The sequence below is a fragment of the Anabrus simplex genome, chromosome 4 (genome assembly GCF_040414725.1).
Source record: "Anabrus simplex isolate iqAnaSimp1 chromosome 4, ASM4041472v1, whole genome shotgun sequence".
Lineage (NCBI taxonomy): Eukaryota > Metazoa > Arthropoda > Insecta > Orthoptera > Tettigoniidae > Anabrus > Anabrus simplex.
Genome location: NC_090268.1, coordinates 74,371,459 through 74,397,709, shown reverse-complemented (window position 1 = coordinate 74,397,709; position 26,251 = coordinate 74,371,459). Strand labels below are relative to the sequence as shown.

At 39.6% G+C, this 26,251-nt stretch overlaps 1 protein-coding gene across 2 annotated transcripts in view; it reads right to left on the bottom strand.

Annotated features, from left to right (window-relative positions):
- LOC136871632 (GON-4-like protein) overlaps positions 1 to 26,251 on the bottom strand; it is an 89,515-nt gene that overhangs the window by 23,262 nt on the left and 40,002 nt on the right. For both annotated transcript variants that reach the window (XR_011018024.1, XM_067145111.2), the window contains exons 5-7: positions 24,126 to 24,400; positions 14,359 to 14,540; positions 1,534 to 1,729 (exon numbers count right to left, since the gene is read on the bottom strand). Coding sequence is in view for 1 of the 2 variants with exons in the window: in XM_067145111.2 (XP_067001212.2) it covers positions 1,534 to 1,729; positions 14,359 to 14,540; positions 24,126 to 24,400 (653 nt within the window). In the remaining variant the exon portion in view is untranslated. The remainder of the gene's footprint in view (positions 1 to 1,533; positions 1,730 to 14,358; positions 14,541 to 24,125; positions 24,401 to 26,251) is intronic.

The following is a 26,251-nucleotide window of genomic DNA, read 5'->3' as shown; positions in this document are numbered from 1 at the left end:
TGTGCGGGGACCTGCGTTGTCAGGCGGATACCACTGCCCGGGTACATGATACTCCCACCCGCCGCGTCCTGGGTGGTTGCTGGCACGGGCTTTCGAGCGTAGTCGCACACATAGGAGCTCCATCGCCGGGCAGCACGCACATCAAATTTTGAATGGTCTACATCTGACCCTCGGAAAAATAATAAAAAATAAAGAGGGGACCATGGCCACATGACCCTTTAAGTCGCCTTCTACGACAGGCAGGGATTACCTATGGATGTATTCAGCCTCTCCCATCCACAGGAGGTCCATCACATTATACCAACCGCAATCCATGTCCGCGCCAAGGTCGCCCCTTTTTGTCGCCTCTTACGACAGGCAGGGGATACCGCGGGTGTATTCTGCATGTGTGTCCCCCACCCGCAGGGGGTAGTGTGTTTGGTCCGCGAGAGGTATTTTATTTCCCTCAAGTCCGCCGGCAAGCCGGTTAGGACCCCCCTATCCGCCACCTGGGACGCGCCACGTGGGAGTATCACCTCTCCCCCTGCTACGCCTGCGTAGCAGGTTCGTAGGAACCAAAGTGGGTCAAACTGAATAGTTGAGAGTTGAGACAGGCTTAAGACAGGGAAGTGTATTGTCTCCCTTACTCTTCATTATCATCATAGATAGAATTCACCATAATATCTAGGAGAAGATGATGGGCGAGCAAGTAAAGTCTATGCTCTTTGTTGATGACATTGTAGTTTGGGGAGATAATGAAGAGGAAGTACAGCTACAAGTTGATTTACGGAATGAGAAGATAAGAAATTTTGAAATGAAGATGAAAATAGGAAATGACCGTCTTGAAGTAGTGAAAAAATTTAAATATTTGGGCAGCATGATGTCACAAGTTGGAAATTTGGATGGAGAAATTGATTTAAGAATATAGCGGTCTGCAAGTTTCTACCAGTGTGTGAGAGACATTGTATGGAATAAAGATGTGCCAATGACGTGCAAGAAGATTTTATACTTGTCCTATTATAAACCTATACTGACCTATGCTTCAGCAGCCTGGATGTTAACTAAGTGGAACCAAAGTCCATATACGCACAAGTCATGCTCCGAATATCATTACTCCACACAATGCATACCTCAGCAGTTTCCATACTGTCACAGCCTAAATGAGAGAGACTTTGGTGGAAGCCTAAATGAGAGAGACTTTGGTGGAAGCTACACTTTGCTCTGGCTTGTGCCAAAAAAAACAGATTCAAAGTTATCTTAAATTGTATGATGAATTATACGGTAAAATGGAAATAAGAAAAGTTACTCAGAAAGTATAACATTGGACAATAAAATTTAGCCCATAAACTTGAGGTACTTTTATAGCATAATAATATTTCAAACTCGCAAAATGTACAGCATTGAGATTAGAGAGCTTTCTAGCTGTATGATGTATAGCAAAGGAATGACATGTAACATTTTAGAAACTGCACATTACCAAGACGGTGTATCATTTTACTTCCTTTGGTGAAATGCACACTCTACAGATACAGTATTTGCAATAGTACTCTTCACCTTTGTTCCACAAGAGACACAATGGACGGCTCGTCTTCTATATTTGTCATCTCCTGTTTCATGGCACACACATAGACACTGATCACCTCCATACATGTCTTTCTGGTCAGGTACCTCCACAGTTTCAAACTGGTCATCCCCAGAGTGGTAGCTGTCTGCATCACCACAGTCCATTTCTTCAAATTCTGAAACTATGCTGTACAACAAATAAAAATTAAAACTTTTTTCAACCACAACTAAATATTTTATACACAATTATTTTCCTCAAGGTGCAGAATTTACACTTAGGTTATGAACAGCCACTCTAACAAAGAATGAGAACACTCTTGACAACCACTGGTTTACACCAAGAAACTTCACAGCACACAGTGCAAAGAGATTGGAAATGCATTGTATATCTCCCTTGGTAAATTATTCTAATCCCTAATTCCTCTTCCCAATATAACCTCTTGAATTTCAACTTTATCTTCATGTTATGGTTTTTCCTATTTTAAAAAATTCCATTCAAGCGTATTTGTCTACAAATGTCATTCCAATCATTTCTCGGCAGACAACTTGGAACATACTGCTTAGTTGAGCAGCTCATACTCCGAGGTCTTTCCAGTCCAAAGTTTGCGACATTTTCGTAACACTATTCTTTTGTCGGAAATCAGCCAGAAGACACAGTTGAAATTCAAGAGGTCATATGGGGAAGAGCAATTAGGGATTAGAATAATTTACCAAGGAAGATGTGCTGCAATAAATTTCCAACTTCTTTCAAGTATTTGCGGTAAAGTTTCTTGTGTAAACCAACAGTTATCAAGAGAGTGCTTTCCTCTGGATCTTTTCCAGTTCTTGAATAGAGTAATCCTGGTGAGGGTCCCATACACAGGAACTATACTCTATTTGGTATAATAACAGTGACTTATTCACCCCCCCCCCCCTTCACATCCTTACTACAACCCCTAAGTACTCTCATAATCTTTATTTACAATCCTGCTAATGTGATTACCCCAATGAAGATCTTTCCATATACAGTAAACAAAATTTTAGGGACCTCAGAAATTAATTTGTTATAGTGAAATTTTGTTATACTGAAATAAGCCAATTCTTAAGAACTCTCCTAATGCTAAACCTGTTGAAGAATCTACATTATTTCAACATGAATTTAAACATAAAAACCTTAATACTGTATTTATTAAATGAGAGGAAAATTAGGATACGTATATTTACATGAAGTAATGATATAAAGTACAGGTACTTGCAAGAAGTTTTCAGCATCTCAAATTTTACCCTGTACCGGTACACTATCTCCTCGACTTTATTTTTTGAAAAAGTCTGTGATTTTCTTCTGAACACTACCCAGACACAAACAAATATTCAAGGTAGTCAGCAACCACTGCATTTGAATTTAACACAAATTTAATTCAAAACTGCCTTTACATTAAAAAAAAAAAGTATTTTAAAGAGTAACTTAAATTCAACATTTATCCGCGTCACGATAGAACGCATCTTCCGGAACATACAGGGTAGCTTTCCGCACTTTCACTCACTTCGGTGCGTCTACAGTGTGCTTCATATTTGCTAGGTTTGAGTGAAATCATAATTCTTTTGTATTCAGCATTTTAAGGAATGCCACAATATCACGTAGCAGGCAGTGTGCGAAGAAGCAGAATCCGCAAACACTGGCGATGCCGACAGTTGGCAAAAAAAAAAGAAGTGGCTCATATAATCAGTTCATATGCACCGAACGATATCGTCAATGCAGATGAAACTGCACTGTTTCTTTTAATGCCAAGCCCAAACGGACTTATGATTTTAAAGCAGAGAAGTGCCAGCCAGCAAATCATACAAGGGTTGGGATCATTGTACTGTATTGCAATGCACAAGGAAACGAGAGACTCTATCCCCTTGTCATAGGAAACTTCGAAAAGCCACGACGCTTTAAAGGCGTCGGGTGGTTTCAACACCTTCTAATAGTATTAGAAGATGTTGGCACTCTCCGTGCAAGTACAGGGCATATAAAATGCATAAATACAGTAATCCAATGAATAAAGCACTTGCACATGAGAGCCAGCATAGATTTCTCCTCGTCTTTGAATCATCTCTGTTTTTCTTTCGTTGTGTAAGGTTATGTTTGTCAGTGAGTTATCTGAGTGCATTATCTGAATACTGTAAATGCATCTTGTTGGATACATTTTGGAAATAGCTTTTCCTATGACATTTGAAAGGTTTAAACTGTGAATCGAGGTTAACTGCATTCAATAACAGGTCTTAGAATATTTTGTGATGCGGCAAGGTTTGATGATGATGATGTTTGTTGTTTAAAGGGGCCTAACATCGAGGTCATCGGCCCCTAATGGTACGAAATGAAATAACAAAAAGGTCAAATAAATCCACTGACCAAAATAAAATAAAAATTGTCATGAACAATGATTTGATGGACATGAACCCAACAAAAAGCAACCAACCAACCAACCAACCAAACAAACAAACAAAAAAACAGTGGATCAGACTTAAAAAAAAGATCGAAAATAATAGTATTACTGACCAAGGGACCACTTGTAAAGCACAAGGATGCTTGATGTCTAAAGGGGTGCAAAATCCATGTCTAAGGCCCCACAGAATGGTACATGTCGCGAGTAAAGTAGAACCATGGTATTTGTCATGTCGGGGAACTAATCAAAAGCAGCGAAGACTCACGGTGTTCCACACAAGAAGGTACTACTCACAAGGTTTGCACTTCGTACAGGGAACGCAGACCTATGGTGTTTCTCACACAATGGCGCCACTCATAGCCAACGCAGACCGATAAGGTTCCTCACCTAGGTGTACTAACCACACATCCCGTGGTGTTCCTCACAGAGTGGGTACCAATCACAGCCAACGCAGACCCACGGTGTCACTCATACAGTGGTACAACTCACAGGCAACGCCCAGACCCGCGGTGTTGCTCACATGGGTACGACGCACGGGTACTGGAAACCCACAGGAGAACCCCCTCCAGCTGCTACTAATCACAAACTTATTTCATACCTAATACAGTGGTACTACTCGCAAGTACAGGCAACCCATGGTGTTCCCTGCGTGATGGTACGATTCAAAATTAGTTTCATGGTTCTAATTCAGTCAGCCCTTGGTCGCCCCTTTTAGTCGCCTCTTACGACAGGCCGGGGATACCGCGGGTGTATTCTACATGTGCGTCCCCCACCCGCAGGGGGTAGTGTGTTTGGTCCGCGAGAGGTATTTTATTTCCCTCAAGTCCGCCGGCAAGCCGGTTAGGACCCCCCTATCCGCCACCTGGGACGCGCCACGTGGGGCGGCAAGGTTTGGCTTTTCTGAATTACGAGTTGACGGTTAATTCGAAGTCTGAATTTTGCGTCCCGACGACTTTGAATTAACGAGGCTTTACTGTACAGACGTTCAGTACCGGAACACCAAAACTGAATAACATAATCTTCACGTGCTGTTGCATAGGCAACCTGCTCGTCAGAATTGTGATGCGTTTCTTTACTCTCCCCTGATTGGTAATCGGGTAGTTTCGCCTGTGTGTTGTATAGAGCGTGCCGTCTGATATTAGCTGTATAGTAGAGATATGTTGTGCGAAATACCTGGCGATTAAAATAGGATGAATTTCAATCATATTTTGAAGAAAAGGGCTACATTTTAATTCGTTATACTGAAAGTTCGAAATTCGTTAAAATGAAATATTTTAACACATGTTAAAGAGAGAAAAGGGAAAGGGGCCTAAAAATAATTTCACTACTCTGAACATTTCTTTATACTGGCGTTCGTTACAATGATATTTCACTGCATTAACATGTAGGTACTTACAGTAATTCCCATGAGGTATTTCCACTCCTTCAACACTGTTATTAAAACCCACGAGGACTTTTTCTCTTGGTGATACTTACAACCTGAATTTTCACCCCATTTATCATCATCTCATTGTCCATCTCACAACACTGTCAAGGTCGTTTTTGCACTCTCTTACAATTCTGTATCTTATTCATTTCTCTATACAGTATAATATCATCAGCAAAAAGCCTAGCTGTGATTCCTGTTCTTTAATCATATCATTTATAATTATAATTATGACGACACCACCAGCTACGGGCTACAACTACACAAGCTACTTCTCATGTTTCTTTTGGAGGCTTGCACATTTTTCTTTACATTGCAGCCAAAGGTTCTTCAATCTCACTCTTCTGGACTGCTCCTCTTCCGCTGAGATATTACATGGTTTAATAGGATGTCTCTCAGGATTCTTCCTCAAATCCTGAAGATGGTTCCATCTTGAATTTCTTTGGGGTTTATGAGATCTATAGTATATGCATTTCTCTAAGCCAGTGAGGACGAGGTTTCTATTTTTCCCAAAGAGTGAGTATTGTATAAGCCCATCTATTCGGATTCAATCTCTTTCTCTCTTATTGTTCCCTCAATTTTAAAAATCGTGGCTCCAGGAGGCTACTGGTCAGTTGTCTCCATCTCTTGCGGGCCTTGGCCAGACATGTTGCATCAAAGATGTTCAACCCAGTAATGGTCTTGATAATGTTCGACCATCAAGTGAAAACTTGTCCACGACTTCTCTTGCCGGGAACTACTGCTTACTCGTTTGCTATTTTTCAAAATCCGATACTACTCGAAAGTGTACATTTAATTTCATTCTGAAAAAATTATAGTATCACTCCAGAGGCCTCTGTGGCAAACGGTTCCAATTATCTTCTTCAAACAGAGTCACCTAAACTAATCGTATATGTATCATGAAAACATATTTCAAGCACACGAAGAGAAATGATAACCTCCTCGCTACAAATTTACATCAGAACAGCCTTTCCAAAATTTAACTACATGCGAGAAAATATAGCCTGTCCTCTAAAATCAGTGGTGTACTCTGCCATATCTTGAGATGTATCACATTCTTACTCAATTTCAGTATTTAACATTAAAATAAAGCGATTGTTTACTTCAGCCTTTATTTCTAACAAGTTAACAACTGCTATTGGCCAAGTAATTTACGCATTATTACGAAAATGTGTTATCCTCTGCCATTTTGAATTTTCTTTTAGAGAACAGCAGTCAGCGGGTATTACTAATCGAATCCTACATCCCCTTTGAATGTCGAGGAGAGAACTTGCAAGTGTACATAGCGAGAAAATGATACGGTAAAGATGATAGATCACGTTTTGTGGCAATTGTTTTAGTTTTTTTATTCAAAGAGCACCTAACCTAACTTAACCGTACTATATGTATCATGAAAACATATTCCAAGCACCAGTAGAGAAATTATAACATTCTCGCTTTAAATTTACATGGGAATAGCCTCTCCGAAATTTAACCAGACACGAGAAAATATAAACTAACCTCTGAAATCAGTAATGAGCTCTGCCATATCTTGAGGTGTATCACATTCTTACTTAATTTCAGTGTAGAGTATTAAAACTAAGCGACTGTTTACTTAGCCTCACTTTCTAACGAGTTAACAACTTCTATCCACCATGTTAATTACGTATTTGTTACGAAAACTTGTTTTCTGTCATTTCTAATTTTCTTTACGGAACAGCAGTTGACTCTGACATCACCTCTGAATGTCGACGAGAGTGCTTGCAAGTGCATACAGTCAGAAAACTACACTGAACATTGCATTTTGTGGCAAACAGTTCAGTTTTCTTAATAAAACAACATCACCTAACTTAACCGCATAAGTAACATGAAAACATACACAGACTTAGCAAATGTCATGGGATAGTCACCTAATAGCGTGTGGGGCCTCCTCTGGCATTGCGAACTGCAGTGAGACGCCGTGGAAGTGAGTCGACAAGTCCCTGGTAGTCCGGACGCAGCTGACACCAAATCGTTTGCAGAGCAGCCGCCAATGCTGGTCTGTTAGTGGGTGCAGGATCCATGGCACGGAGCCTGCTTTCCAGGACATCCCAGATATGCTCGATAGGGTTCATATCGAGGCTCCTGGGTGGCCATGGCAGTCGTTGGACCTCCGCTGCATGTTCCTGGAACCATTCCCAGGCGAAGTGGGAGCGATGTGGTGGCACGTTATCATCTTGAAACACCACAGAACTGTCTGGGCGCTGGAAGGCCAAAAATGGGTGGAGATGGTCTCCGAGCAGCTCAACATACCATGTACCATTCTAAGTCTCTTCCAGAACAACTCGGGGGCCCATTCCATACCAGGAAAATGCACCCCAGATCATAACAGAGACACCAGCGCCACACCTTCGTGGCAGGCGGGATCCATTGCTTCATGTGGTCTGCGCCATACACGGTGCCTCCCACCGGCATGGTGCAGTTGAAATCGTGATTCGTCCGACCATATCATGTTACACCATTGCTCCAATGTCCATCCCTGGTGACTGGCGACAAATGCGCGTCGTCGTGCCCGATGACGTTGGGTTAACAGTGGCACCCGTGTGTGATGCCGGCTCCCATACCCCATAGAACCCATGTTCCTACAGATTGTCCACTGGGAGACGTGTCTAGCACGGCCTGTGTTGAATTGAGCCTTGATTTGTTGCACGGTTCCAGTCATTCATCTGTTGTGAACGGTGACACCTGCATTCAACCATTCACGATACACCCTGGATACGGTTGATCATGTGAAACCGAATTCCTGCACCACTTCCGAAACCCCATCTGTCGGGCACCGACCACCATACCCCATTCGAACGGTGTCAGCTCACGACGACGTTCCATATTACACCTGTCAAATGCACAGCCACTGCTCACAAGGTCTCCTATACAACTGCCGCTGGCACAGGGGGCGTGTGGTGCGCAGACAACATACCTGCACATCAGTGCTCCTCTATCCCATGACATCTGCTCAGTCAGTGTATATCAAGTGCCAGTAGAAAAGTGATAACCTTCTCGCTATAAATTTAGATGGGGACAGCTTTACCGAAATTTAATCAGACGCGAGAAAATAAAATCTAACCTCAGAAATCAGTAACGCGCTCTGTCATATCTTGAGGTGTATTGCATTTTTACTTACTGTCAGAGTATTAAAATTAAGCGATTGTTTACAATTGCTATCAACCAAAACATTTCAGTTTTTTAATTCAAACACAGTCACCTAACCTAACTTAACCGTACTATATGTATCGTGAAAACATATTTCGGGCACACATACAGAAATGATAAACTTCTCGATATAAATTTACATTATAACAACCTTTCCAAAATTTAACCAGATGCGAGAAAATATAAAACTAACCACTGAAATCCATGATCCACTCTGCCATATTTTGAGGTGTATCTCATTCTTACTTAACTGCAATATTTAGCATTAAAATTAAGCGATCGTTTACTTCAGCTGTTATTTTTAACGAATTAACAACTGCTATAGGACAAGTTATTTAAGTATTTATTATGGAAACATGTTTTCCTCTTTCATTTCCAGTTTTCTTTAGGGAACAGCAATCGATGGGTACTACTAATCGACTCCGACATCACCTTCAAATGTTGATGAGAGAGCTCGTTAGTGGACATAGCGAAGAAACGATACCGAAGATGATCAATCGCATATAATATAATCACTGGGAGCATAAATATCAGTAACGCATTAATCGCTCGTAATAACGGATGCGTCAGTGATAGGTTTCTCGCTGTATCCAAAGGATAATACACAGTTTAATATAGGAATTTTGAAGGGACAGAAAACACCTGTTGTTATAACATCTCGTTATATGCCGTACTCGTTACAACAAACTTCTACTGAACTTGCCAACATGTTACCTTCAGCTGATTTATTCACTAAATTTATTTTACTGGCGTGTTCCTTCAATCTCTTCTTACTTCCACAACCACTCTTAATTCTTATTTCTTTCTAATCTGCACCTCCTTCGTAATCTCTCTATTACACTGTTATAATATAGTGAGCCTTTACTGTTACCAACCTAACACTCCTACTTTTACAACCTTCCTTTCTAATGCATTTATTTTTACCTACGACAAAAATAGCTTCGTGATCACTTATTCATCTATCACTTCAGTTTCTCTCCTGAACTCATCTACTTTTATCAGCATAATGTCTAGAATATTCTGATTTTCTAGTTGGTTCGATCACTTTCTGATTCAGCTGTCCTTCTCAGATTAACTTATTTACCATTTGATGCCTTTGCTGGAAGGATGTAGTCTTTACAGTGCACTGTGTCTTCTGGTATGGGCTAGAGCAATATTGTTACTTTCATTGATCTGTCTCAGCTTTATCCTTGGCTTTGACAAGATGAAAGTGACCGAGGTATGAGTGATGCTAGTAATGCCATTCCTTGTGCAGCCAGTCCCTGCTATGAATGGTGTGAAAATGTTGCTCATAGGGTCAGTTGGTGCATGCATTTCAGTGGGCTTGGCAGACTGATATGTAATAGCTACTTCTAGCTCGGTGAGGAAAGCAATGGGAAACTACCTCACTCCTCATTTCCCTAGTACGCCTCTTCAGTGATGCCTAGGCCATTTATGACAGCTGATGGCGGAGCTGTTGAGGATCCAACCAGCCTTTGGGCTGAGGACTAAACATACATACATACCATTTGATGATCATGCTTTGTCATTCGCTAGTAACATTTGGTAATTTGAGATCACCTGCTACAATCACGTTCCCTTCTGTGTAGTTCCCCATGTAGCTTTTTATCTCACCAAATAATTCTGCATCAGCATCACCCCTATGGAGATGAGCATGCAAGCAGAATTTCATGTTTCTCATCCTTGATGAGCATGCAAGCAGAATTTCACGTTTCTCATCCTCAACTTTTTCATAACTTACAAATTCATCTTTTATAAGTATGAATACTCTTTCCCTCCCATCACATCTAGCCTGTCCTTATGAACAATAAACACTCCAGTTCTGAGAGAAAAGTCCACATATGTATTACCAGTTCTTAGCCATGATTTAACTCATCTTGTAAACACAGGATGGTCAGAAACAACGTGAACCAGATATATGCACGTTAGAGGGTTGGTCATGCTGATAAATAATTTGAAAGAAATAATTCATTATCTCGCACTGTTGTCATTTTATCAACTGCTGAAGTTAGCCAATCAGATCACTTCGTGGGTAAATTCAAAAGTGCTTTGTGGACTGTGTTGTTAAATATGTACGCGGCTTAAGACCGGAAGAAGAAGCCAGTCGAAGAATGAAACTTCGCCAGGGGAGGGGTTTGAATGCAGACATCCCAGCTGACAGCATCGCGCCAAAGCAAGTACGCCTCTGTGAAAATGGCTGAAACAATGTTATGTTCGTGTTTGATGTTGATTTCTCGGTATGGTTTTCAAGCCATTCTCGGTCAAGTACAGATTTAGCAATACTGCTGTGCAAAGCCCATTTGAATTCGCCCACAAAGCGATCTGATTGGCTAACTTGAGCAGCCAATAAAATTACAACGGTGCGAGATATCGAATTATTTCTTTCAAATTATTTGTCAGCATGACCAACCCTCTAACGCTTATATGCTTGGTTCACGTTGTTTCGACCACCATGTATATATCAACTGTAATTCTATTTCCTTCCTTAAATACTTCTACACACCAATAACTTTATGACATCTTTATTTGACCTACAGGGATTCTAGTATATATTACAAGGCTGCTCTACTAATTCGTTTGAATTTTGGATCTGGGCTCAAGAACTGAACAAGAAAGACAGTAAAAAATGTGCCCCAGGACTTAACTTCAGGCTCTAAAAATAAAAACGTGGGAATACATCAGAAAGAAACAAATGAGCCGCATGTAAGCTGTGCGGGTAGAGGCACTAGGTTGAACTGATGAACCGATAGTGTGGCAATTGAGTTGCTGGCATGGTTTCAAAACATTCTAGTGAACTAGTATTTTTCCTCATTACTCTAATTCCCTGTTGCTAAGAGAGATGTGGACCAGTAGCGTGCAGTGATATTTTTGAGAGGGGACTAGTTCTAAGGACGTTGACATGACAGTATCTGACAAGTACATGTACAAAATAAATTATAAATAACCAAACAGTTACTCAGGAAATATAAAAACGAAATAAAGCTTACCACTTTTATGTGTACCACAATGGAATCCACCTGTCTTCTTTACGGACGAATTTCTCTACAACTGCACCATAGAAGCTGCTTTGACTTTGAAGTTTGATCAGTAACAACTTTTCAATTGATAACAGAGTGCTGTTTCTGATTCAGGAAGAGAAACATTGTACATACGACCTATTACCGTATTTACGCAAATAATCCCTGCATATTTTGAGGTAAGAAATTGGGGTGAGGGTTTTACTTGCATCAAGGTTGGCAAAACGCTCCCTGCTCACCTAGTTTCCGATGTTGGCATTAATTTGCCGCTAGTGAGGAGATAACAAATGCCTGGCAACTGAAAGGAAGTAAATGTATAAACTACTACGAATATATACGAATCTGAACGGTGTTGGTAGGATGCGAAACGTGTGTAGTTGTGCGTGGGCCCAGTGTTGCCAATTCAGCGGTTTTCCCGCTATATCTGCAAGCTTTTTATGTTAAGTTAGCAGGTAAAAATCATGGACAGCAACTAGCAGGCTCTAACTTATAAACAGCTGGAATCTAGCCGGAAATATCATTGCTATTACAGTAAATACAATTTTTTTTATCAGTATAGTACCGACAACCCTAAATAAGTATTAGTAAGCAAGACTTTATATTTTAATGCTATTGAAAATATTTTTTTGCTGGGGGCTTTACGTCGCACCGACACAGATAGGTCTTATGGCGACGATGGGATAGGAAAGGCCTAGGAGTTGGAAGGAAGCGGCCGTGGCCTTAATTAAGGTACAGCCCCAGCATTTACCTGGAGTGAAAATGGGAAACCACGGAAAACCATTTTCAGGGCTGCCGATAGTGGGATTCGAACCTACTATTTCCCGGATGCAAGCTCACAGCCGCGCGCCTCTACGCGCACGGCCAACTCACCCGGTCTATTGAAAATAGACTCTGCATAATGATGCATTTGGCTTTATTTCTTATTTTGCTGAAAATAGGAAATTCGAGTCTTTCTCAATTTTTGTGGCTATATTTCAGATGGCAGGGGCTGCCGTGTCTCAGTCAGAAGCATACTATATAGTCCCGGTCTCAGTGACTTGTCGACAGGTGATTACAACACTTCCCGTCTGGTAAGCCACCAGCCTATCCTTACTCTTCACGCCACACCGTCTAGAATGTCAAAGCATATGGAAAAAGTGGAATGCGCCTATTTTGCATGTTGTATAATTTTGAAATTAATGTAAACTGTGATATACTGATCCTCATGTCATTCAATACGTGATAGTGTATGTTCAACCACGCCCCTTTTCCAATAAATATACTAGTTTGAAATTCCAGGATTTGAAGAAAAACTACAGATTTATAAGATCCATCTAACGGGACTGTTCCAAACACAGCTGGCAACTCTGAGTGGGCCGTGGTGTCATTCTTCTGTGCGCGTCAGTTGAAGTGAATTACGTGTTCGAAATGGCAACTAAAGATACTTGCTATAGGTTTTCCATGGCCAAAGAAAAGCTACAGGTTACAGAAGACGCAGAAGAAATGGAAATCATGCAGCAGGAAGAATATACGACGTGGACAAGATCTGTATTTGCAACTGGCGAAAAAATTAATTATGGCTTCAGTAAACTAGTAGTTATCGCCAGGCATTTCGTGGACAGAAAGCCATGTTTCCTGAGACTGAAGCAAAATTATGTGCTAATATCGAAGGAAGCAGACAATTTGAATGTGTCGTTACGAGTGAAATGTGCCAACTTAAAACCTATCAACTGCAAAAAAACTAGGTGATTCAGGATTCAAAGCTAGTCGTGGATGGCTTTCGCGATTTTATGTTCGTTATGGCTACAGTTTTCAAAGAAAAACTAGCATTGCATAGCGTCTTCCAACAGATTACGAACATAAATTGTTAATTTCCATAAATACGTGATCAATTTATGCAAGAAAAACTCATACTTTCACAAATAGACAATGCGGACCAGATACCAATTTTCTTCGAAATGCTGGTTGATCATACTGTAAACAAAAAAGAGGCGCATCCAACATCATGGTTAGAACTGGCGGGAATGAGAAGCAAAGGTGTACCGTTATGCTTTGTGACAATGTATTTTTATCATCTAAAATATATTCAGGCAAAGCAGCTATAATACATAAGTAAAATTAAAAATCCACCTAATATTGAACTAAGTAAGTTATAACATTTTATAAAATTTACTTGTTATAACCTAAAAATCTTTCCTGAATTTTGCCGTTTACATGATTTACACAGTGGAAAGTTGCAATAATTTTGCAACATCTGTAGTTTCGCCAAGCATTATTGTAACGAAAAGTGCACCTTTATTTGTTGTTTTGTTGCGTCTAGAATTAGCCCACTGACAATTTCAATAATGTCCTTTTTGTTTTGACTTTTTTTGTTTTTTACAAGTTGCTTAACGTTGCATCGACACAGATAGGTCTTATGGCGATCTTTGTATAGGAAAGGTCTAGGAGTGGAAAGGAAGTGGCCATGGCCTTAATTAAGGTACAGCCCCAGCACTTGCCTGAAGCAGTGTAGGTTATTAATTTACAAATTTATTTTAGTATTTTGGATCCTTCGTATCACTGGTAATTTCAGGCAGATCAATAAACTTTCACAGAAAATTGAGTTTACATCTCTTAACTATATCGATATTTCACTTCTTACGTCAGGCACATGATTTTTCTTTGCATTGAAAAAGTACTACATCACGTATTTTCAAAATATTACTCTAACTTTAGGCTTTTCACGCCAGAATCCTACCCAACAATGTCAGGCAAAAATAATAATCCTGTCATTACATAATCACTGATTTATGTATCTGTAATAAAACTGTCTTCTTACCTGTCAGGAGGTCGTTCCTGTGGCAGTAGTTGAAGAAAACTATCAGCTAGCAATGAATTCCCTTTCAGAAGTGGGAGGATAGCAGAACGTACATCCTGCAGAGTAACATTGCTCTGACTACTTAATGCTGACAAACTTGAATAGATTTTGCGCATTTGTTGAGGCTGCTTGGCAAAATACACCTGTTAAAATAACATATTAAGTTGAATGAAATTCAATATTAATATAAAATGAAAATAAAAATACGATACAATAATAGGATTAGTAAATTTGCGAGATTAAAAATTTCTCTTATATTATGCTAAATTCTTTATTTACACAGCTATCCTCCATATTCTTTAACAATATAATAAAACCTAAACCAACATCAGCAGTATACATTCACCATTATTGTAATGAAAGATGCATCTTTTATTTATGCATCCATACACCCTGAAACTGCAGTGCAGTCATGTATGTAGAATTGCTTCTTACACATTAAACGTGCAGAATATGTCCTGAAGCCACAGTGAAGGGAAGTGTATTGCTGCAGTGCAATGATGTACTTAGAACTGCTTTTTACACATTATGCATGCACGTCCTGAAGCCGCAGTGAATTCCTTAGAATTACTTCTTACACATTAAGCATTCATAATGCCTGGTATGGGAGCCTCCGTGGCTCAGACGGCAGCGCATCAGCCTCTCACCGCTGGATACCGTGGTTCAAATCCCGGTCGCTCCATGTGAGATTTGTGCTGGACAAAGCGGAGGTGGGACAGGTTTTTCTCCGGGTACTCCGGTTTTCCCTGTCATCTTTCATTCCAGCAACACTCTCCATTCTCATTTCATAACATCTATCATTCATTAATAATCACTTTGGGAGTGGCGACCCCATCGTACTAACAGCCTATATATGCTTCATTCATTACATCCCTGACCCGTCAATGACTGGAAAACAGGTTGTAGGTTTTCATTCATTCATTCATTCATTCAATGCCTGGTATGGCGGGTGGTATAAGTTGAGGGGCAAAAGAAGCCACTACCTACCTCACAAACTTTGCACTCTACTTTAAGATCCCCCTCGAACAAACCATTCGCTAAATTAAAAAAAAGTGCATACTTTACTAACTGCATATATTCATCCCCACTTTGCTTAAGGTTATTTTGTACTTATCTCCCAAACACCCTGTATATAAAAGAGAGAAAGAATAAGAGTCTGATAGCTGCCCTGAGTAAGATTTCTCAAAAGATTGGCTATCAATTCACAAGAATAATACAGTAATAAATTAGATGCAATAACAGCATAAGTCTACTTACGCCGTTATTGCATGAATACAGTTTCCGAATTTCCTAGTCCAGGTCTTAGGGCAGAATTCATAGTCAGCACTTATACATAAGTGGTACCCTTAAGTAATAAGGGATCACTTATAATAAGTATTCACTTATATGAGTTTACGGGCCGAATTCATAGTCAGCACTTATACATAGGTGGAACCCTTAAGTAATAAGGGATCACTTAAAATCAGTACCGGTATTCAATTATATGAGTTTACATTTCATAGACAGCACTTAAAGAGCACACTCATTGATACAGTATCACTGGAGATGTGGCAATGCTGTATATCATGCCTATGCTTCCTGGATCATGTAGTTCAGGCTACCGAATAGTGGAATAATCTATTGTGTTTTGTTTATCGAAGGACATCGCGCAACTGCGTGCGGAATTTTTTAGATTAAAAGATCGTCTATATTGTATTTGGTAATCAGAATGGATAACAAAACAGCGAGCTGAGACAGAACCTGCAAGAACTTGTGCAGATTTGAGAAACGTTTTTGTAGAGGCTAATAGAACGTCATTCTCTCTTCACTATTTTCTGAGGTCCAGTAACGTTAAACAGAGGCACTGCACAACCGGTTGCCGCAGCTAGCGATGTATAATAAAGAGGCGGTCGTTTATAGTAAACAAGTTTTGATTGCACGCGCACAGGGTTGAAATGAAACAGCGTGGTTACCGTGGTAGTTGCCAGTAGTGTTCATTGCTGTTAGGCTGCGAATGCAAGACGACCCTTGATTCTGAGAAAGAAAGCCTTGGATTCGGAGAAATACGGTATCACTTCAGAGGCTTCTGTGGCAAACATTTCAGTTTTCTTCTTCAAAGAGCGTCAGCTAACCTAACCGAATATGTATCATGAAAAATTTCAGTCGGATGTACAGAAATGATAACCTCCTCGCTAAAGATGTACATAGGAATAGCCTTTCCAAAATTTAACTAGACGCAAGAAAATATAAACTATCCTCTGAAATCAGTGATGTACTCTGCCATATCTTGAGGTGTATCACATTCTTACTTAATTTCAGTACTGGTATATAACATTAAAATTAAGAGATAGTCTATATAAGCCTTTATTTTTAAGGAGATAACAACTGCTATCGGCCACATTATTTATGCATTTATTATGAAAACTTGTTATCCTCTTTCATTTCGAATTTTTCTTAGAGAACAGCACTCAATGGTTATTACTAACTGACTTCAACTCGCTTTCGAATGTCGATGAGAGAGCTCGCAAATGCACATAGTGAGAAAACTATACCATACAAGATGATCGATCGCATTTTGTGGCAAACGTTTCAGTTTTCTTATTCAAACAGCGTCACCTATCCTAACTTAACCGTACTATACGCATGATGAAAACATACTTGAAGCGTTAGCAAAGAAATGATAACCTTCTCGCTATAAATTTACATGATAATAGCCTTTCTAGTAAGTTGCCTTAAGCAATACAGTGTATCGACAAGGTGGAAAATAAAAAATACTTAGTTGTGAATCTGTGTAAGTGCGATACGGACCATGAAGCTGATTTTATGTAATTAACAACTGTTATCGGACACATTATTTATGCATTTATTACGAAAACATGCTCTCTTTCATTTCAAATTTTCTTTGCGTAACAGCAGTCGACGGGTATTACTACTACACTCCGACATCGCTTTCGAATGTCGACGAAAGAGCTCACTAGTGGATATAGCAAGGAAATGATACCGAAGGTGATCAATCGCACAGAATATAATCGCTGGGGTGCATAAATATCGATAACGGAAAAGATTGCGCGCACTTAATCACTCGCAATAATGGATGCGTCAGTGATAGGGCTCTTGCTGTAACCGAAGGATAATATACAGTTTAATACAGGAATTTTGAAGGGGCAGACAAAAACTGTTGTTACAACGGAGTTCTCGTTGTATGCCGTACTCGCTGTAGTGGACTTCTACTGTATATCCATAGAAGTTCAAGTATCCCTGATTACAAGTATTTACTTCATTCCTAATAAATAAACTCTAAAAACAATACACTGCTGTCAACATTTTAAATGCCTCCATACAGTAGCAGAAGCCATATGAAGAAGATGATGATATGCATAATGAATATTTTGTATTTTTTAGTGCATCTTTAGTTAGGCTCTCATTCTTGGCAACAGTATACTGTACACATCTATATATATAAAATAAGAGTTTTGTCTGTACATTGCTCAGAATTTGAAAAGAATGGTATTTCTGTATCGGTCGTGTCCATAGTAACAAGGAAATGCACTTTTTACTTCTCCGTAATATCTGTCTGTCTGTCTGTCTGTCTGTCTGTCTGTCTGTCTGTCTGTATGTATGCGTGTATGTACACGCATCACGAGAAAACGGCTGAAGAGAATTTAATGCAAATTGGTATGTGAATTCAGAGGATGAGCCACTACAATCTAGGCTATAAATCATTTTACTCACACTGAGTGAAATGGTAGTTTAGGGGAAGGCTTAAAAGTTAATTCTCAAATATTTATATTAGTAGTGGTCCTTTCGATAAATAATACATAACTAAAGTTATATAGAATTAAATTTATGATCATTATGTCATATATTGTTACCATACCGGCTTTGATAACACAGATATTCATGAATTTTGTATTCTTTGTTGCGAAGTCCACATCAACGCCGAGCCACTAGAAAATGGGTTAACAGAATTTAATGAAAGTCGGTATATAGAGTCGGGGAATAAGAAACTACAGTCTAAGTTATAAACAATTTTATTCGCCCTGTATGAAATTGTAGATTACTGGAAGGTGCCTAAAATTTTTAAATACCTATTGGTCCTATCGAAAAGTAGTACATAGGAAAAGTTATAGAAAATACCATTTCCGGCCATTTATGTTTTATTCGATTTTACCGTACCAAGTATGGTAAGAGTGGTCTGTCAGAGTAGGAAGAAAACTAAATGTGAAGGCCTACAATATTGAAAGCGCAAAACAGTGATCAACAATAACATTACACTGACCATTGTTTGTGGTGATGTTCTTTGTCTCTTATGCCGCCGCTCAACTTCGTACCGAGTATAACAGCCTGACTGAATATTAGCGGAAAATAGCTGGGGAGTTAGAAAACTTTCTTCTTTAGCGTGCCATTCCTCTGGTACATACATTTTCTGATACCGTACTGCTGATATGTAACTCACTGGTTCATCATAGTATTGCAGCTATTCGATCCCTACTCTGACAGGTTGTTTTGAATGAGCAGTGTGCACTCTTAAGGCAGAGGCTCACTTAGTAGTAGTAGTAGTAGTAGTAGTAGTAGTAGTAGTAGTAGTAGTAGTAGTAGTAGTAGTAGTAGTATGACCTGGTCTAGAATTACAATTTAGGCATATTCCAAATTATAGCACCACAATTCACTAAATAACTCAAAATTCAACCCCGAAAAGAGTCATTTCTTAACAAGAGCTTCTTCCTCTTCACTTTTATTCAATACTACATTTTATTCAAAATTAGCAGTGACGAGGGGGTTTCTCCTCTGGTGTGGAGGAAATAACTGCCTCCAAGTCAGATAAATTTTTCTGCCGTCATTTTAGTGAATTGAGATTTTCCAATTAATTGGGTACTCCTAGGAAACAGATTAGTAAAAGGGCATAGTTTTTGCCTTGGGACTCTCCATTATTCGACCTCCCCCTCCGAAAAAAGACTAAGAGTTTTCACGGATCACGGCTATCTGTGGCCTGGTCATTCCAGATCTCGAACTTTGGACTGTTAGATCGGCAGCGTAGTACTGTTAGTTAAAGGTGAGAAAATGTGTGTTTTTTCATTTGATCGAGTATTTCATGTGAAATCACTGCTTTTACTCGCGCCATTCCTAGTGGCGTCATTGTAATGACCTATGTTCATTTCAGTTGAGAAAACCACTAAGACGGTCTTTCTGAGGGTAAAAAGGTAGGTGGAGAGTGAGTGTCTGCCATTATAATTAAAACTACGCAACCTGATTGTGACTGATGATAGGCAAGCGGGCCTACCATTACAATGAAAATTCCGTAATGAAGTCTTCATATGAGAAAAGACGTTTGGTGAATTCCCTGTTGCGTTTCTAGGGTAACGTTAAGAGCTATGCAATTAAATACATTCTTGCTCACAACGTGTACACTACCTAACCTAGAATTCTGTATACAATGTAGAATTCCGTAGCGAAGCACGGGTACATCAGCTAGTATGTTCTAAAATATGCACCACAAGGCTGTTTGTATAATTGCCAATGTTCCTTGAAATTCCCACAGTAAACCCCCTTTTCATTAAATGAACATTATTGATTAAGTCCTGCTAACTACATATAAGGTTTTTGGAGATGATGAGGAGCTGGAATTTTGTCCTGAAGGAGATTTTTTTATATATGCCAGTAAATCTAAAACATGAAGCTAGCATACTTGAGCACTTTAAATACCAATGGACAGAGCGGGACAAAGCCTGCCAACTTTGGCTCGAATGGCCAACGTTATACCATCTGAGCCACTCAGGGCCAAGCCCATGGAGGGAGGGAGTCCTTCAGGTTGGATGAAGTGTTTGCAGTCAAAGGTGAAGTAATTATGTTTTGAGATGATATTTACAACATGTCCCTGCATTAAATCTAAAGTTTTTCTGATTACTTTGTCCATGAATTTGACTAGTTTATTGGTGCATGCATATAAGCTGAGGAATAAGTAAACTTGTATGTCTTGTTTGTGTAGTCTGGTAGGTGCAGTATGGAGTATTTGAATCAGGAAACATTTGTTTTGAGATTAGATTGAGTTTTTGTATATTGTCCTTAATAATGTATTCCCTTACTTTTGTGCTGAAGTCTCTGGTTTATTATTGTTGGTGTGCTTTTTTGGAAGTGACGTTATGGCGTTCTGCTTTCTGTAGCGAGTTCACTGCCATGCTTGCGGTTTGCTGATATCAGATATTGATGTCTTGAGATCATGTCTGAGTTAATCATGTTTCTGCATATTGGTCAGATATAGACTACCCCAGTTTCAGAGTTAATAATGTTTCAATGAGTATTGAAGCCTGCCATCCTAATTAAGCTGGGAAGCACAACAGTAGAAAACTCATTGGAGGCTGAAAATAAATAGATGTAGAAGAACCATGATTGATATATAGAGAGCCCATTCGAAACCAGGTTATGAGTGGATGTGCATGCGTGGAGAGAGAGAGAGAGATGGTAGTGATTTATGTTTTAAGAGACTACAAGATGATTATCAATTAAGGAAAAACAGAGACATACAATTTTCAGATCACCTGATAATCTTATTCACTCCACTCTGGATGACAGACAATTGCATCATGATTTGAAATAAGGTATAGTGAAACCTCATTAGTGCGTTCCTCATTAACACGTTTTCCTGCTTAGCACGTCTTAAATTCGAAGTCCCAATTCTCATCATATTAAATCTACATGAAAATACCTCACTTATCGCGTCACAAATTTCTGCTATTACCGTTTAGTACGATCACATTTTTCCTAGCCCTGAAAATGTTATTTGTCATCCCTTGCGAAACAAACGTGATTTCCAACTTGGGTAAGATCCGTCGCCACAGTTGTGTGATTATGGAAAAAGGCCTTAAATTCCTGAACATCACAGGTTAAGTTGCACCTTCGGAGAGTAAGCCGTTAGCCTCAGGAATATTCAGTTTTGCATGCTGGTTAGTAGATTTGTACTTGCATTTTGCATTCCATTCAGAAGTTGGAACTTTATTTTGTGCTGAGTGGTCCAGTGAAAAGTAGCGAATATCTGTCGCATAATACGGTAACCTATGTCTGGATTAGGAACATATAATCTTGTGAAATTGACTAGCATGGAGCATATTTGTCTTGTGACAGCCTAGTTATGGATATGGAAAAGGTCATGAAATTCCTTACTAATGAAGCCAAAATTAAAATATTTCAGAAAGTGCACAGGCATCCGTATCATTAAGCACGCAGAGGTAGCGAATGTTGAACTCTCATCTTTTGAGATTTAATAACCCACTGCTCCGAAATAAAAGGCTTCTATTAACATTAGTTTTAGAAAGAGTGTGATCTGCAATAATACTCGGATATTTTTATTTATGTTTCTTTTTATTTTTTATTTTTATTTATTTATGTTTTAATATTTGTTGTTTGGTGGTTTACACACCTTTCATTGCACTTGTTATTTTATAAGCCACAGCAGAAAAGGTTTTCATACTTGTTCTCTCGTGTTTTTCACACCTTTTAATACTTTCCTCTCATCTTTAAAAATGGCAGATATAGTTTTCACTGTACCCGCGGATACACGATGTAAAATGCTTTCATATCGGAAAAAATCGTATCTGGTGTTTCCATATCCCTATTGGATAGTTTTTATTCCTATATTCAGTAGTATGTTTTCTCGCTTAACATGTTCATTTTTGTTGTCCCCTGCAGAAACGTCTTAACAAGGTTTTACTGTACAAGATTATGCTAAAATCCTCCTAGGGTATTAATATATCCAGGCAAAAAGCAAATTTATGATAGCTAGTCACATATACAGTGGAACCTCGATTATCCGTTCCCGGTAAATACGTTTTCCCGGAATATGCGTTCAAATTATGTGGTCCCGCGAGCATCGTAATTAAATCACGTTGTAAAAGTCCCGCATTATCCGTTCCTCGAAGAAACGATTTCCCGGATCAACCGTCCAGAAATTCCAGTCCCATCAACGCTAAATCCTCGATCAATCGTTTTTTAATAAACTGTATTTCACAAAAGGACGGCTATGGCATATTTATGGATCTTGGCGTTAACGCCTCGTCACTGCGATAATTAAAGCAAGTACTGTACCGGTACTGGAAAAGCGATCGGTGGTGAACTTGCATAAGGGACCATCTTAGCATCGCAATCGGGTGGTATTGTTTAGAGAATCTCGGAAAATCATAAAGCAGAGAGTGGCGACAATTGCAAGGAGACACTGCGCATTTCGACAGCTCTGCTTGAAGACGGAACGAGTTTCGTCAAATGTTCGCACTTATAAAACGTCCATATTATGTCCAGGGTTCGATGTTTATATTTTTACTTTTTTCGATCGTACTGCTGAAGAGGTTTTTGGCACTTTGCTCAGGGCACTGAAGAGTAACTGGGCTTTCAGGCAGGAATCGAAATTGCTTCTTAACACAAATTCAGTATTTTTGATATTATCGGACATGATTATGTTAGCGAGACCAAAACAGATGTTGCACCTTACATTAAAAAAAAGAAAGCCATGTGAGGTCTTGGAATTGCCTATTACTGTTTAGGTCCTAATGTAAGACTGGGAATTTTACGTTTTCATGTTAAAATACCAAAAACCGCAGTCGTTTTATTTGCGCACGTTACATTTTAAATGGTTGGTATAATTTCAAACTCGTACTGACATGTGCAGCGAGCGCGCTTTCCAGATGACCTCAAGGTCACGAATAACCGTAGTTTCTGAAGTTTTGATATTTCTTTTATCTTTCCAATTTGATTGGATTTGTGACGCGCAGAATTGAATATAATGCATTCGAGAACTTTTAAGAATCGATACTTACGTTCGAAACCATGTTTTCGAGTTCAACATAACCTTTAAAAGTCGACGTAGGCCTAATTTATGCAGTACGAGATTTCCAGAAACTGACTACGAACAGTATACCGGAGACCAAATTACAATGAAAGATTAAGAAATGAACGGATTTTGTATTCATTTTGGGTGCTTTCGTATCTAATGTGCTTTATTTTATTAGATGAAAGAATTAAAAACTACTTGTGGTCGATTGTCGTTTGGCTTGGCGTTATTAGATTTTTCGAAGAGTTTGGCTAGCCTAATCAAAGTCGCTGAACTGAAAGAAGTTTTCACGGGAAACTGACGAAGATTCCCTTGTAAAACTGAATATAAAGTATCGAGATTTTGAACTCGCGTACCGGTAATTAATGCGGTTTCGTGGTCTAACATGCCCGCTCTCATCCAGAGGCCCGGGTTCGATTGCGACCAGGTCAGACAATTTTACCTGGATATAAGTCTGATTCCAGGTCCACTCAGCCTACGTGATTACCTTTAATTGTGGAGCTATCTAATGGTGAGATGGCGACTCCGATCTACAGAGCCAGGAATATCAGCCGAGAGGATTCGTCGCACTGACCATGCGCACCTCGTAATCTGGAGTCCTTCGGGCTGAGCAGCGGTCGCTTGGCAGGCAAAGTCCCACTGGGGCTGTAGTTTGGTTTGGTTTAGGAGTTTTGTAAGATTATAATTATACATATTTCATTTTTGTGATGTTTAGCCAAATTGTTGATGGTTTTCATTCATTCCCGGATTTTCCGTTTTCCCGTATTGTACGTTTTATTTTCATGGTCCCTCGAAAAACGGAGAATCGAGGTTTCACTGTACTGAAATACCTGCAGCTTTGGTTTCTCAATTCTACAATGTAATATGGCTAAGTATGTTTGATTATGAAGGTGGGTGACTGAGAAAAGAAAAAGATATGCATACAACTAACCTCAAGCATTCTGAAAAAATCTTTCATCTTGGTGAGCATGAGGTGCTCCATGAACTTGCCACACTCCATAGCTTGCTCCGGAAGAAGGAAAGTGAGGAACTCTTCAGCCAAGTCAGGATGCCCATGGAACATAGCAGTTATCTTATGATACAACTCCGGCACACTGAAGATGGTATGACCAAAGTCATTGATGGTCTTCAGAAACTCCTGATACAAAGCATTATCCTTTCCTTCCAGCCTTTCAGTAACTTTCATGAAGTACGCTTGTGCATAACCTGAAACAAAAGGTACAAAAACAATGTAATGATGAGCATAAGAAAAACAACTAGTGATTCATTACGAAATGGCAAAGTAAAAGAAAAAAAATAAATAAATAATACAACACCATCACAAGTAGCCAAAATTTCTAAGAGAATATTAGAAAGGAGGACAAGAGGAAGGATGGAAAGGAAAGGGCAGCTCAATGATAGACCCTATATTTACCATGGAAATATGGAAACGATCTGGTGATGGTATTCCTTGATCTAGTGAAAACATATGATAGTGTTAATAGAGAAAAAATGTGGGGTACCCTGCAAAGAAAAGGATGTGGAAAGCAATCGAGGGAATTAGTGAAAGCAATGTACAGAAACTGTTCCAGTTGTGTCCAACTCCAGTGGGGAAAACAGATTGGTTTAGAAACCAAACTGGATTAAGGCAGGGAAGTATATTGTCTCCACTTATATTATTTGTACTGGGGGGGGATCAAATATAAACAGGATTATATTTTTTATTTAATTTATTGAAAAACACAAGGCAATTACAATTTATTTTTCCACATAATTTCCTGCTTGGAAAAATGCATTTGTCCCAGCATATGGGCAGCTTTTTGATGCCCTCATCGTAAAAAGAACAGGGTCGTGTCACCAGCCAGCTGTGCAGGAAGTCTTCCACACTCTCATCATCTTCAAATTGTTGCCCTCCTAGAGCTTCTTTAAGTGGTCCGAACAAATGGAAATCGCAGGGCGATAAATCCAGGCTGTAAGGAGGATGATCAAGTGTAGTGCAGTGCATTTCCTGTAGCTTGGAGACAAGCTGCAGTATGGGGCCGTGTATTGTCGAATCAGTTGGTCTCATCTTTTGCGGCGATATGCAACCCTCGCCTTGTTCAACAGCTTGCAGTAGTAAGCAGCATTGATTGTGTGTCGCTCATGCAAAAAATCAATCAGCAAAATGCCTTGCTGATCGAAAAAAACGGTTGCAAGAACCTTGCCAGCTGACAGTCGAGTCTTGGCTTTCACTGGTGCTGCCTCCCCCTTCCTCCGCCACTCCCTTTACACACGTGTCCTTGACAAAGTTTGATCACCGAACTGTGCAGTCAGTTCCCGGCAAATTTCCGCCACTGTAACTCCTTCGCGAGCACAAAATTGTATAATTATGCACTGCGCAGTGGAGGGGTGCACCTGTTGCTCTGACCATGAGCGTTACTGATAAAACGGCAGGAAATATCTAACAACACGCTCTCCCCACTCCTAATGGTCCCGCCTAAGCATAGCAGAAGCGTGGGGCCAGTCCTACCAACTCTTGATGTTCAGGAACAAAAATCCCGTTTATATTTGATCGACCTTTGTAATGGTTACGGATGAAATTTTAAAGGAGACAAAGACAACAAATGGACGAAATATGAAAATATTGTTGTTAGTAGATGACATAGTGATCTGGGGAGTCAACAATACAGGAGTGCAAATCCAACTGGAGGCTTTAAATTACATTACTGAGAAATATGGTAGCAAAACAGTGGTGATGACAAGAGGAGGAAGAGAAGGATCCGTTAATATCAGGGGACAAAACCTTAAGGTTGTTGAATGCTTCAAATATTTAGGAAGTGAAGTAATGCGGGATGTAAGGTTGGATAAGGAAATCAGCAGAAGGGTACAAGTGGGAAATACCTTCTACCAGAATATAAGGAATTTGGTGTGGAACAGAGAAGCTCTTACAAAATGTAAAGAGATCATGTAAAAGATGTATGTACTATAGCCCTACATAACATATGCATCAGAGACTTGGATATTGACAGCAAGAGATGAGAGTAAAATTCAGGCAAGTGAGATGAAGTGCCTGAGGAGTATGGTAGGAAAAACCAGGAG